This window comes from Mustela putorius, unplaced genomic scaffold (genome assembly GCF_011764305.1).
Source record: "Mustela putorius furo isolate JIRA1106 unplaced genomic scaffold, ASM1176430v1.1 tig00003834_pilon_pilon_pilon, whole genome shotgun sequence".
In the NCBI taxonomy this organism is placed as follows: Eukaryota; Metazoa; Chordata; class Mammalia; order Carnivora; family Mustelidae; genus Mustela; species Mustela putorius.
In genome coordinates, this window is record NW_025421987.1 from 97,741,612 (window position 1) to 97,753,638 (window position 12,027).

Here is a 12,027-nt window from a genome sequence, read left to right on the forward strand (position 1 = left end):
ACGAAGACACTAGCGGCCTTCTGGGAAGAGGAACCAGGTCCACTGGGAGAGAAGTCTCCAAACAGGAAGGACGAGGGTCCCTAGAGAGGCAGGCCCCACACCCAGGCAGGAGGTCAGAAGGGAGAGTCGTTTCTGGTTCTGCCCTGGGAGGCAGCTGCTTCCCTCAGTGGAGCAGAAATGGGGATTTCTGTCCTTATCAAACTTACAAATAAAATAGCCGGTTATTTAACCAGCAAAATAAGCCTATGTAGGAATAACAGAAGAATTGGAAAGTATGGCAGACCACAAGCAAGTCCAGAGACAAAGAAAAGGGAAGGTCAACTTCTGTTAGCTTGTAGGAAGACATCGGGGACGATTGTTTTGAACACAAGTTCACTGGAGAAGAACAAGAGTTGGAGGTTAGGGTGGTTTCTCATTGGATTCAGGTCATGTGCTGTAGCTGGCGCAGGGATCTTCCTTCTTTTTCTTGCAAGCAGGCAGTGAAATTGCTCTGTGAAAACTGCCCCTCCCTTGTCAAGAATGATCTTCCTTCTTCCTGCTGGTTATACGGGCTGCCAGGAGTGGTACAAGAGTGACAGAGCCCGGTCAGGGCTTCCCAGCTCGGTTTTAAATGAGTTCTCTTTTATTTTCACACCGCTGAAGAAAGTCAGCCAGGGGAGGGCTATCGCGTGCCCAGTGTGTGCTGACCTCTGCCGAGTGTCACCCTTACCCTGCCCTTCGCAGTGTTTCGAGGAGAGCTTTTCCCATTATACATGTTCCCACCACATCGGGAATGTGTCCTTAAGCGCTTTGCAAGAGTTGCCTCAGAAATGCTCATTTCGGTTCGTCACTATAACCTCAGAGCCTGGGACCGTTTCTGGCACATATAGATACACTAAAGTATTTGGTGAATGAAGCAAATAATGCAAACTCAGCACTAGCAGGTGGAACCCACCCCCCATACCTCCTGGTATATACTATGTTGTAGTTTATTCACACTTAGTAAAAATACAGTATTGTTGAAATTTTCTTTTGGGATGATGACTACATAGTATTTTTCTCAAGAATTCACCAAACTTGTTTTGACCAAGCTACATCAATGTACCAATGTCTTTGAGCACATGTCTAGCTATTTCCTTAGGACAAATTCCTAGAATGGAATTGCTGATCAAGGGATATTTCCATATTCTTTTCTTTCTTTTTTTTTTTTATTGAAGTGTAACTGTACAGTGTTTTATTAGTTTCAGGTGTACAATATAGATTCAACAATCCTTTACATCAGTGCTCATCAAGGTAAATGTCGTCTTTAATCCCCACCACCCCTTTCATCCCTTCCCCCACCCAACTCCCCCCTGGTAACCATCAGTTTTTTGCTATAGATAAGAGTCTGTTTCCTGCTTTCTCTTTTTCTTTTTTCTTTGCTTGTTCATTTGTTTCTTCAATTCCACATATGAGTGAAATCATATGGTATTTATCTCTGAATGACTTATTAGCACAATACCCTCTAGGTCCATCCATGTTGTTGAAAATGGCAAGATCTCATCCTTTTTATGGCCAAATAATATTCCATTGCATGTAGATCATATATGTAGCGTGTCTTCTTTATCCATTCATCTGTGGATGGACACTTGCATTGATTCCCTATCTTGGCTATTGTAAATAATGCTGCAATGAGCATAGGAAGCATGTATCTTTCCAAATTACTGTTTTCATTTTTCGTACTGAATCATATGGTAATTCTATTTGTTTTTAAAGATTTTATTTATTTGACGGAGAGAGAGATCACAAGTAGGCAAAGAGGCAGGCAGAGAGAGAAGGGGAAGCAGGCTCCCCGCTGAGCAGAGAGCCCGACTTGAGGCTCGATCCTAGGACCCCGAGACCACGACCTGAGCTGAAGGCAGAGGCTTAACCTACTGAGCCACCCAGGCACCCCTGGTAATTCTGTTTTTAATTTTTTATTTCCTCTTTGATTCCTTGGTTGACCCATTCAGTGTTTAGTAGCATGTTATTTACCCTCCCTGTGTTTGTGGTCTTTCTTTCCACACTTTTACTTGTGATTGATTTCTAGTTTCCTATTGCTGTGGTCCAGAATGATATATAATGTGATCTCAGTCTTTTTGAATTTATTGAGACTCGTTTGGTGGTCTAACGTGAGTTTGGCTGCTGGGACTGCAGGCACACTGGTGTGTGTGTGGTCACCTTCTACGCTCCAGGGCATGAGCCGCTTTGGAGGGACTCCAGCTGAGTCGTGCAAGTTGGGTCGGGTAGCTCTACAGGAGACCTGGGGGTGGGGCACCCGGGCTAGCCAGCTAGGTCCGGCGTGTTCCTGCTGGTTCTGTGAGTGTCCTGCTGTCCACGCTGGGGGTGGAGAGGAGAAAGGTGCGTTCAGCCCTTTAGCTCTTGGAGAAGTCTCCTGAAGAAGCCTGCCCCTCCAGCAGCCATTCTGAGATTAGTAAGTAAATCTCCTTCACATATACCTAGGGCTCTGTTCAAACTGCTACTTCTTTGCTGTATCTGAATGGGGTTTTCTGGTGCTTCTTAAAGGGCAGGGACTCTGCTTCCTCTCTCTTTCAGCTCTCCCAGAACTAAGGCTGCTGATTTTTTTTTAAGATTTTATTTATTTATTTTCCAGAAAGAGAGCGAGAATATAAGAGAGCACAAGCCGGGGGAGCAGCAGGCAGAGGGAGAGGTAGAAGCAGACTGACTCCCCGCTGAGCAGGGAGCCTGCTGTAGGACTCAGTCTGAGGACCCGGGGATTATGACCTGAGCCAAAGGCAGACTCTCAACCGGCTGAGCCACCCAGGTGTCCCATGCCCACTGATTTTTAAAGGACCCAGAGTTAAGCCCTGATTATTATAAAACTTGGAGAGTTACCCCCCCCCCCCGGTTTTAAAGTCAAATGTTATGGGTAGTGGTCTTCCCAGGGCAGGTCTCCCTGGCCTGGGATGGCATCTGATCCTCTTGCTTCTTTCTCTGTGCAAATGGTAGCCCTCCTGCTTGGGGTTAGTCCTGCTGGGGGTTTGGTTCCCAACCTGTCTCTGTCCCTCCTACCCTTCTTGTTGGGGCCTCTCTACAGTTCCCTGTGGAAAGTCTGTTCTGCCAGTCTTTGGGTTGGTTTCAGAGTTAGTTGCACCGATCTGGCTGTGACCTCAGCATGTCTCTGGGACGAGATGAGCTCAGGATCCTCCTACTCTGCTATCTTTCCAGAAGTTGGCGTATGCCCATTTTTAAAGGTCTGTAATATGTATTGCCAACTTTCCCTTCCCCCAAAAGCTGTGCATAAGGTCTGTTTGTCACGCACCATTGCCAACAGCAATTTTTATCATTCTTTAAATCTTTGCCCTAAAACAGGCCTGCAGTCATAGTATTTAATCGGTTCCTAGCGCAGAGCAACCTCTCAGGTTATTGCTTGTGAGTACATGGTGAGGTTTTATTTCAAATTTGTCATAGAGAAAACCATTCCTTAGAAAGCCAAATCAAAAATTCCTTCTTAGAAAAGACATTTTTTTTTAAGATTTTATTTATTTATTAGAGAGAGAGAGAGCAAGCGCACACAAGTCGGGGGGAAGGGGCAGATGGAGAAACAGACTTCCCATCAAGTGCTGAGCCCAACATGAGGTTCAATCCCAGAAACCCGGGATTATGACCTGAGCCGAAGGCAGACACTTAACTGACTGGGGCACCCAGGTGCCCCAGAAGAGACATTTCATACGTAATGACCAATAATCAAAAAGAATGTCTGGTTAAAGATTATTAGGATAGTTGCCAGTTGAGTTCAAGCCTTGAATGTCAAGTTTAAATGTCATTGACCTCCCCCATGACTGACAGTCAGCTGGGTATGGGAGCCAAATGCCCAAGAATAAGCACTTACCTGATTAAATTCTATTAGAAAACAATAGGTCAGCTCCACTGAGGTTTGGGTTAGCTTTCTTTTTTTTCTAGTGTAATGTTTCATTTTTCATGGTGCTGGTAGTTTGTATTTCTTTTTTAGGTAACTTACTTGTTTGCTTCCACACCGCCAGTAAGTCTGAAAGAACTTTTCTTCAAGTCACCCAAGGATGTACCCTAGCATGGTGACTTCTGACTGTTAGGCAATTTTGTACCACCTTCAAGATTCTTGTCAAACTACATATTATCTTTACTCTTTCTCCTAGAATATTGTTCTTGAAATTGGCTTATTTAAGACCTAAATTAATTTACATTTTTTTATTTTTAAGATTTTATTTATTTGGGGGGGGTGATATGCAGAGGGAGAGGGACAAGCATATTCCCTGCTGAGCAGAGGCCTGACACAGGGTTTGATCATGGGGCTCAGTCCCAGGACCCCAGGATCATGACCTGACCTGAACTCAGACACTCAACTGACTGAGCCACCCAGGCACCGTATGACCTAAATGAATTTACTTTTTTTTTTTTTTTTAAGAGTTTATTTATGGGGGCCCCTGGGTAGCTCAGTCAGTTAAGCGTCTGTCTTCTGTTTGGGTCATGATCCCAGGGTTCTGGGATCCAGCCCTGCACTAGGGTCCCTGCTCAGTGGGAAGCCTGCCTCTCCCTCTCCCACTCCCCCTGCTTGTGTTCCCTTTCTTGCTATCTCTCTCTGTGTCAAATAAAGAAATAAAATCTTTGAAAAAAATTTTTTAAATTAAAAGAATAAGAGTTTATTTATTTGAGAAAGAGAGAGTGCATGTGTGCATGAGCGGGAGGAGGGGCAGAGGAAGAGGGAGAAACTGACTCCCTGCTGAGCTGGGCCCCCAATGTGAGGCTTCATCCGAGGACCCTGGGATCATGACCTGAGCCGAAGGCAGATGCTTAACCAACTGAGCCACCCACTGCCAAAATAAATTTACTTTTAAATTAAACTTTACATCATCACCTAAATTAAAAACTAGTTTCTTTTACCATAAATATAAAGTCACCATAAAATAAATACAATAAAAATAAAGTGTTAGTGGGTTGTCTAGAGGGAGATCTCGCCAAAGGCTCTGTGCCTGGGGCTGCTCTATCTTCCTTGCAAAGGGAAATATGCAAGTATCAGAGCAGGTGTTAGATATACTGGCAGTAAACGTGAATTTCTCCTGGTGTAATCAGAATGACTGAAACACATTCGAAAAGGCAATTACTTTCCCCCTCCAAGTGAATCTGTGTTTTCTAATGGTGACCACAGACCACAGACGGCCTGACCTGAGCACACACGCTAGTTACCTGGGGTCTTGTTAAAACCCAGACAGCTGATGCACTAAGTCTGGGCTTCGGCCAGAAAGGTACACTTCTTTCTTCTTCTTTTTTTTTTTAAGATTTTATTTATTTATTTGACAGAGAGAGAGATCACAAGTAGGTGGAGAGGCAGGCAGAGAGAAAGAGAGGAGGAAGCAGGCTCCCTGCTGAGCAGGCTCTCTAGCCTGTTGCAGGGCTTGATCCCAGGACCCTGGGATCATGACCTGAGCCGAGGGAGAGGCTTTAACCCGCTGAGCCACCCAGGCACCCCATAAAGGTACATTTCTAAAAGTTCCCAAGTCATGGAGCTGCTACTGGTCTGGGGAAGCACTTCAGGGGCCACTGCTCTCATCCCGCCATCTCTCATTTTAGGAGACAGTGGACTGGGGAAGCTGACAGGTACAAACCAAAAACTACTACAACCCCCAGACAGGTGCTCACATACTTCCTACGGTTGACGGCAGTTTTTCCCCCGAAGAGCAACAAGCCCAGGGGCCCGGTACTAGCCCCCCTACAAGCAGTGTTATAATCTCTAGAACTTCTCAGATCTCTCTGAGGAAACCTGAATTACAGTTTGGGCAGAAAGGGAGTATCCGCACCGGTGTGTAACAACTCCCCTACACCACCCCTGTACTGGTCAGTGAGTAGGTGAGAGGTCAAGTTACTTCCTGGGGAAAACCCCTCCATACAACTTCTCCAAGAGCTTAATTCCAGGAGATAAGGGTGTGGTGATGTCAGAGAGGCAGAGGGGGCCTGAGCCACGGGGAATGTGAATTTTATTCCGACAACAGGAAGTCATGGGAGCATTGAAGCAGGAGAAGGCAAGGAGGGTTCTTGGTGGTCTCAGCTAAAGGAGCTGCTCTCCCCACCTGACCACAGGCCCCCCAGTTCGTCTCCTCCATGCCCTTCGCCACAACAGGAGCTTACTTGGCCTCTTTGTCAGTTTGGTTGTCTGTTGTCCACCTTCCTTGAGAACTTCCTTGCTTTGTTCACTCCTTTGTGCCCTGCAGAGCAGATGACACATAGCAAGTGCTGGGTAAACATTTATGGAACAAAGGAAAGAATGGGCAAATGCCATTCAGTTTGCTCGAGGTACAGCGTCCAGGGAATGCGAAGTAAATGGGATATGGTCCTGGCTCTTCAGATTCACAGTGTTTTTGGATAACTTATCTCCCAAAAGTTGGCTGTCACAATTGAATGATTTGTAGAAGAGAAAATAAAATTCATAAAGCAATGTGAGGAAAATATTCTTCACTCATTTCAAGGACATGCTACTAGCAAAATAAAATACAATAAAATTTCACATCTTTAAAAATGCCTGCATGGAGAATATCCAGTTCTGGTGAGGGTACAAATAATTTCATAAGCTTACAAAGGCTATATTCCCTTCAAAAGGACATTCAGCAACAGATAGTAAGAGCTATAAAAAATGGTTTTGCGGGGGGCACCTGGGTGGCTCAGCCGGTTAAGCATCTGCCTTCCGCTCAGGTCAGACAGAGATCACAAGTAGGCAGAGAGGCAGGCAGGGGGAGAGAGAGGAGAAAGCAGGCTCCCTGTCGAGCAGAGATCCCAATGCAGGGCTCGATCCCAGGACCCTGGGATCATGACCCGAGCCGAAGGGAAAGGCTTTAGCCCACTGAGCCACCCAGGCGCCCCAATAATATCTTTCCTAAAATGTGTTTTTTTGACTGAGAAATAACTGAGAGATTCACTTCTGGGAATTTATCCTAAGGAAACACTTGCAGATGAATGCAGAATTATATGTACATACTATTAATACACAAAACAACAGGGATGAATCTCAGAATAATTATGCTGAATAAAAGAAGCCAGACCAAAAAATAAAAATCCCCAAACACAGTACATCCGTATGATTCCATTTCTATAAAATTCTAGAAAATGCAAACTAATCTATAGTGACAGGAAGCAGATTAGTGGTTACCTCAAACTGGGGTTGTATGGAAGGACAGGCACAAAGCTTTTGGGGATTATGAGAACATTTGATATGTTGATTATGATCATCATTTCGTAGGTATATGCCCATATCACAACTTTAAAATAATTACATAAATTATTATATATAAATTGTACATATGTACATGATAGATAAATTATACATACATTGTAAAAGAAAGGACTGATATACACAGTAATATGGATGAATTTTGAAATCATTGTACCAAGGAGGAGCTTCAAACATAGGCTAGTACATACCTTATTACTCCATTTATACACATTTTTAGAAAAAGCAAACTAAATCGCTAGTGACAAAAAGCAGGTTAGTCATTGCCTGGGGTTGGGGGTGGAGGGAGGAATGGGCTGCACAGGGGCAAGAGGAAACTTTTGGGTGTGAGAGAAATGTTCTGTATCATGATTATAGTGGTAGTTTCACATATATACACATCTATCAAAACTCACTGAATTTTACATGTTAAAGGGATCCGTTTATTGATGTAAGTTAGGCCTAACTCAGTAAAGCAAATTTAAAAAGAGAAAAGGTGAAAAAGAGGCTTTGATTTAACTTCTGGGGCCAGGATCCTTCAAGCTGAGAGTAATAGCACAGTTTTCCTTGTTGGGGAAAAATATTTAAACGAGCCTCTTGGCTATATAAGAGTAAACCCAAAATCCTACTCCTGAACGGAGACTTTTGGGACCACAAGGAAGCAATCTTCTCTGTAATAATATAACAAAAAAAAATTGGTCTTCACTAAGGTGAGAGGTAAAACTCTGGCTAATATTTCCAAGGGGTGATTGGATTCACCCTCTGGCAGGCCTGGGCCCTGGGAGAGCTGTGGTTCTGAGCTGTAGGGAGGGAGGCCTGGGTTCAGAAGGCTCCTCTCTGAGTGACAAGCCTGGTTCCCAGAAGGTGGCAAGAAGTCAGGGGTTCAGGGACAAGAGATGAGTCGAGGAGCTGGGAGCAGACGGCCAGCCAGAGAACAACCAAGGAGTGAAAACACGTAGTCATCTGTTTTAAGTTTTTCCTTTTTTGCACCGAATTTCCCCCTCCTGGAGTGGTCACCCCCAAGCCTTCAGTAAAGTTAGGCTAAATGCTACAGTTGGAGATCGAGTGTGTTTGAGGGCATGAATAGGGGGCCTTGTCTCGGTAAAGTGCTATGTGGAGAGCCATGGAAACCTGGAGACAGGATTACAAAGTTGCTCAAAGTGGCCTTCAGGGAGGCCGACCAAAAGCTAGGCCACAGTGTGGGGAAACCATGGTAGAGCCCCCCAGGGATTCTTGAAGCTACAGTGGGAGGAAACTGCATCTCCACGTTCAAATGGCAGGGAGTGGCCCACAGATGCTCCCATCGGGTGTTCAAACGAATGGTGGCCTCCTAACAGGTGGTCGCCCGGGGATAGTTGGGGTATAGAGATTAACTGCTCCCCCACCCCACACCACCTCCCAAGGATATTTAGGCTATTTTGAACTATTTTGGACTATAATAATTTGGAAGAATATTCTGAACAGAAAATTGTTCTCTAAGGCCAGGCCCACTTCTTTTATCTCAAAAGCTCAGAAGAGACTTATGGTATGGGACCAAACCCCAACAAGTAATTGCCTCTGGCTCACTGACGTCAGTTAATGACTGGACTTTGCACCCAAAAGCGGGTTAAAAACTAAAGACGGTTGAGGGGAAGTCATTTCCTCCTTGGACAGCCCAGCAAGAACGTCTAAAATGAGAGCCCTTGCTCACCTCACTCTTCTCAGCCTCCTTTTTGCAACCTCAGGTAAGAAACATTTTACAGTTTTTTAAAATGATTGCTGTTTTTACATTTTATTTTTTTTAATGATTTTATTGATTTATTTGAGAGAGAATGGCACAAGCACAGGAAGCGGGGAGGAGCAGAGGGAGAGGGAGAAGCAGACTCCCAAGCAGGGACCATCCCCGCCCTCCCCCCCACCCCCAGGCAGGACCCTGGGATCAAGACCCTGGAATCATGACTTGAGCCAAACAGATGCTTAACCTACGGACCCACCCAGGTGCCCAACATATTTACTATTTTTAATTCTTTTAATTGCATTTGCTGTCTTGGAGCTAGAACTAACAGGCTTACTGTACCAGTTCTGTGGCCCAGCAGGCTATTTTCTGACTCTGCTCAAAGACAGGGTATTTAAGTCTGAGGTGAAGGAAGACAGAGCAGAAGTCAAGGGGCCTCTGGACTATATGGGGTGTGGGGTTCAGCAAGTCAGAGATTTGTCCTCCAGAGTTCCTCAGGTCAGACAAGCACAAATCAGTAGATTCAAAAGGTCTGGTGCCTGGTAGCCTTTCCTTTGGCCCCTACAGGGTCTGGTTTAATTTCTGGTTCTAGCTAGCATCAACAGTCCTCTGATCGCTTCTCCATGGGAATTAAGGCTTACCTCTGGGCAAATCCCTAAACCCCTCTGGTTAGTGGGGGCTCTTCTGTCAAAAGGGGATACTTATATCGATTTCACAGTTACTATCTGGCATAGGGTACGCCCTTGTTAGATGAAAAAAGAAGCAGAAATCGGTCAAGATGAGTCGTTTCCTTGCTGCTAGAAGACCCATTGTTTATCTCTTTAACCTTCAATGATTATTTGAGCCAGACCCCGTTGAAGGTGAAGACCCAGATTCTGTCGGGGTGGGGGGGGTGGGGGGGTTACTCACAGACCCAGGGTTTTTTGTTTTTTGGGTTTTGGTTTTTTGGTTTTTTGGTTTTAAATATGACGGTTTAGGAATTGCTTCCTCACTAAAACTTTTTTTGTTTTCTCACTAAAGCATTTAATAATTATTTTTAACTGGTTATCAATGTCAGAGTTCTTTGAGACAATGAAGGGTTCCAGAAGACTAATCACTGGACCACTAAGGGTTTACTTTTCCATGAGTTCAGGGATTCCTAAGAGTTGAAAAAAGGCAATTCTGATGATCACTGTAGCCTTTAGGGCAAAGATCATCTCTACTCATCCTACTCTTTAAAAAAATCAATGTGTCTAAAATTATTAATGGGTAAACATCACTAGAAAAAAAATTTGGGAAGAAAGTTTAATACACACTTAATGAAGTATTTTTATTTCATCATTTTTTTAAGATTTTATTATTTTATTTTTATTTATTTATTTATTTTAAAGATTTTATTTATTTATTTGACAGAGAGAAATTACAAGTACACTGAGAGGCAGGCAGAGAGAGAGAGAGGGAAGCAGGCTCCCCGCTGAGCAGAGAGCCCGATGTGGGACTCGATCCCAGGACCCTGAGATCATGACCCGAGCCGAAGGCAGCGGCTTAACCCACTGAGCCACCCAGGCGCCCCTTTATTTTTTTATTTGACAGACAGAGATCACAAGTCTGCAGAGAGGTGGGGGTGGGGGAAGGAAGCAGGATCCCTGTTGAGCAGAGAGCCCAACGCGGGGCTTGATCCCAGGACCCTGAGATCATGACCTGAGCCAAAGGCAGAGGCTTAAACCCACTGAGCCACCCAGGCTCCCCTCATCATTCTTTTAAACATGCTCCCTTTCTAACCCTCCCTAAAATGCTTTATAAATGGGAAATGAGGACAATTGCCTCAAAAGGAGGCCACTTTTGGGTAGTAACAGCACCCCCTGCTGGCGCTTTCAGTTGTCCTCACAGAGGACTACTCAGGAGTGTTAAAAAGCCAGATTCATAGTTCAGCAACTGCAGGAAGAAAAGATGTAACTTCTTGGTATTCATCTTCATACATATTTTTTGTAACAGATTTCAATAACATTTTTTCCAGTTTTGTCTGTTTAATTTTTTATTTTATTTATTATGTGGATCTGTGTGTGTGTTCGAAGCAGTCCTGTATTTTCCTGTTTTTTTTTTTCTAAGATTTTATTTATTTGTCAGAAAAAGAGAGAGCACAAAGAGGGGGGTGGCAGGCAGAGGGAGAAGCAGGCTCCCCGCTGAGCAAAAGACCCGATGCAGGACTCAATTCCAGGACGCTGGGATCATGACCTGAGCCAAAGGCAGACGCTTAATGACTTAGCCACCCTGGTGTCCGATGTATTTTCATTTTTAATGTAGTCACCTATATTTGTTTATCAGAAGAGCATCATTGGGTACTCATAATATGAAATAGTAGCAACTGCCAGTATATATTGAGTGTTCTGCCTTCTGAAACTTGGTATCTCTATTCCCCCAGCTGTCCAGTCAGATACACTTCAGCCCACTTCAGGCATGAGTTCACCCAGCACCACACCAACTCCATCTGCTTCTTCAATAATTCCATCTAGTAGTCCCACAGAAATGCCACCTACTACTACCACAAAATCTCTGTCATCTATTACCACTCCTACAGAAGCGTCATCTACTGCTCCCACAAAGTCTCCGTCATCTACTACCACTCCTACAGAAGCGTCATCTACTGCTCCCACAAAGTCTCCGTCATCTACTACCACTCCTACAGAAGCGTCATCTACTGCTCCCACAAAGTCTCCGTCATCTACTACCACTCCTACAGAAGCGTCATCTACTGCTCCCACAAAGTCTCCGTCATCTACTACCACTCCTACAGAAGCGTCATCTACTGCTCCCACAAAATCTCCATCACCTACTACCGCTCCCACCCCACCAGCTCTATCCACTCCCACGGTTCCTGTATCAAGTCCAGTTCCAGACTCCACAGTCACATCTACAGAAAATAAAACAAACACAACTGCTGCAACAACACCTATAGCTGCCACTAACACCAGCCCCCCTGGAAGTGGCAATTTGGGCTCAACTGCTCCTTCTCCAACAAGTAATGGATCAACCATCACCCCAGGCACACAGAATAATTCTTCAGAGACTCTTACTCCAGTGACTTCTGGCAACATCACTTTGTCCACAATCAGCACCTCAAACTCCGGTCCCACAGGTA

The 12,027-nt window shown here is 44.6% G+C and overlaps 1 protein-coding gene across 3 annotated transcripts in view; it reads left to right on the plus strand.

Annotated features, from left to right (window-relative positions):
* The first annotated feature begins 2,298 nt into the window (after positions 1-2,298).
* MUC13 (mucin 13, cell surface associated) overlaps positions 2,299-12,027 on the plus strand; it is a 30,792-nt gene continuing 21,063 nt past the window's right edge. For 2 of the 3 annotated variants that reach the window (XM_045088783.1, XM_045088784.1), the window contains exons 1-3: positions 2,299-2,431; positions 8,704-8,919; positions 11,311-12,024. In XM_045088783.1, coding sequence (XP_044944718.1) covers positions 8,868-8,919; positions 11,311-12,024 — 766 coding nt within the window. In that variant the 5' untranslated portion in view covers positions 2,299-2,431; positions 8,704-8,867. The remainder of the gene's footprint in view (positions 2,432-8,703; positions 8,920-11,310; positions 12,025-12,027) is intronic. The other variant, XM_045088785.1, reaches the window with a different exon arrangement.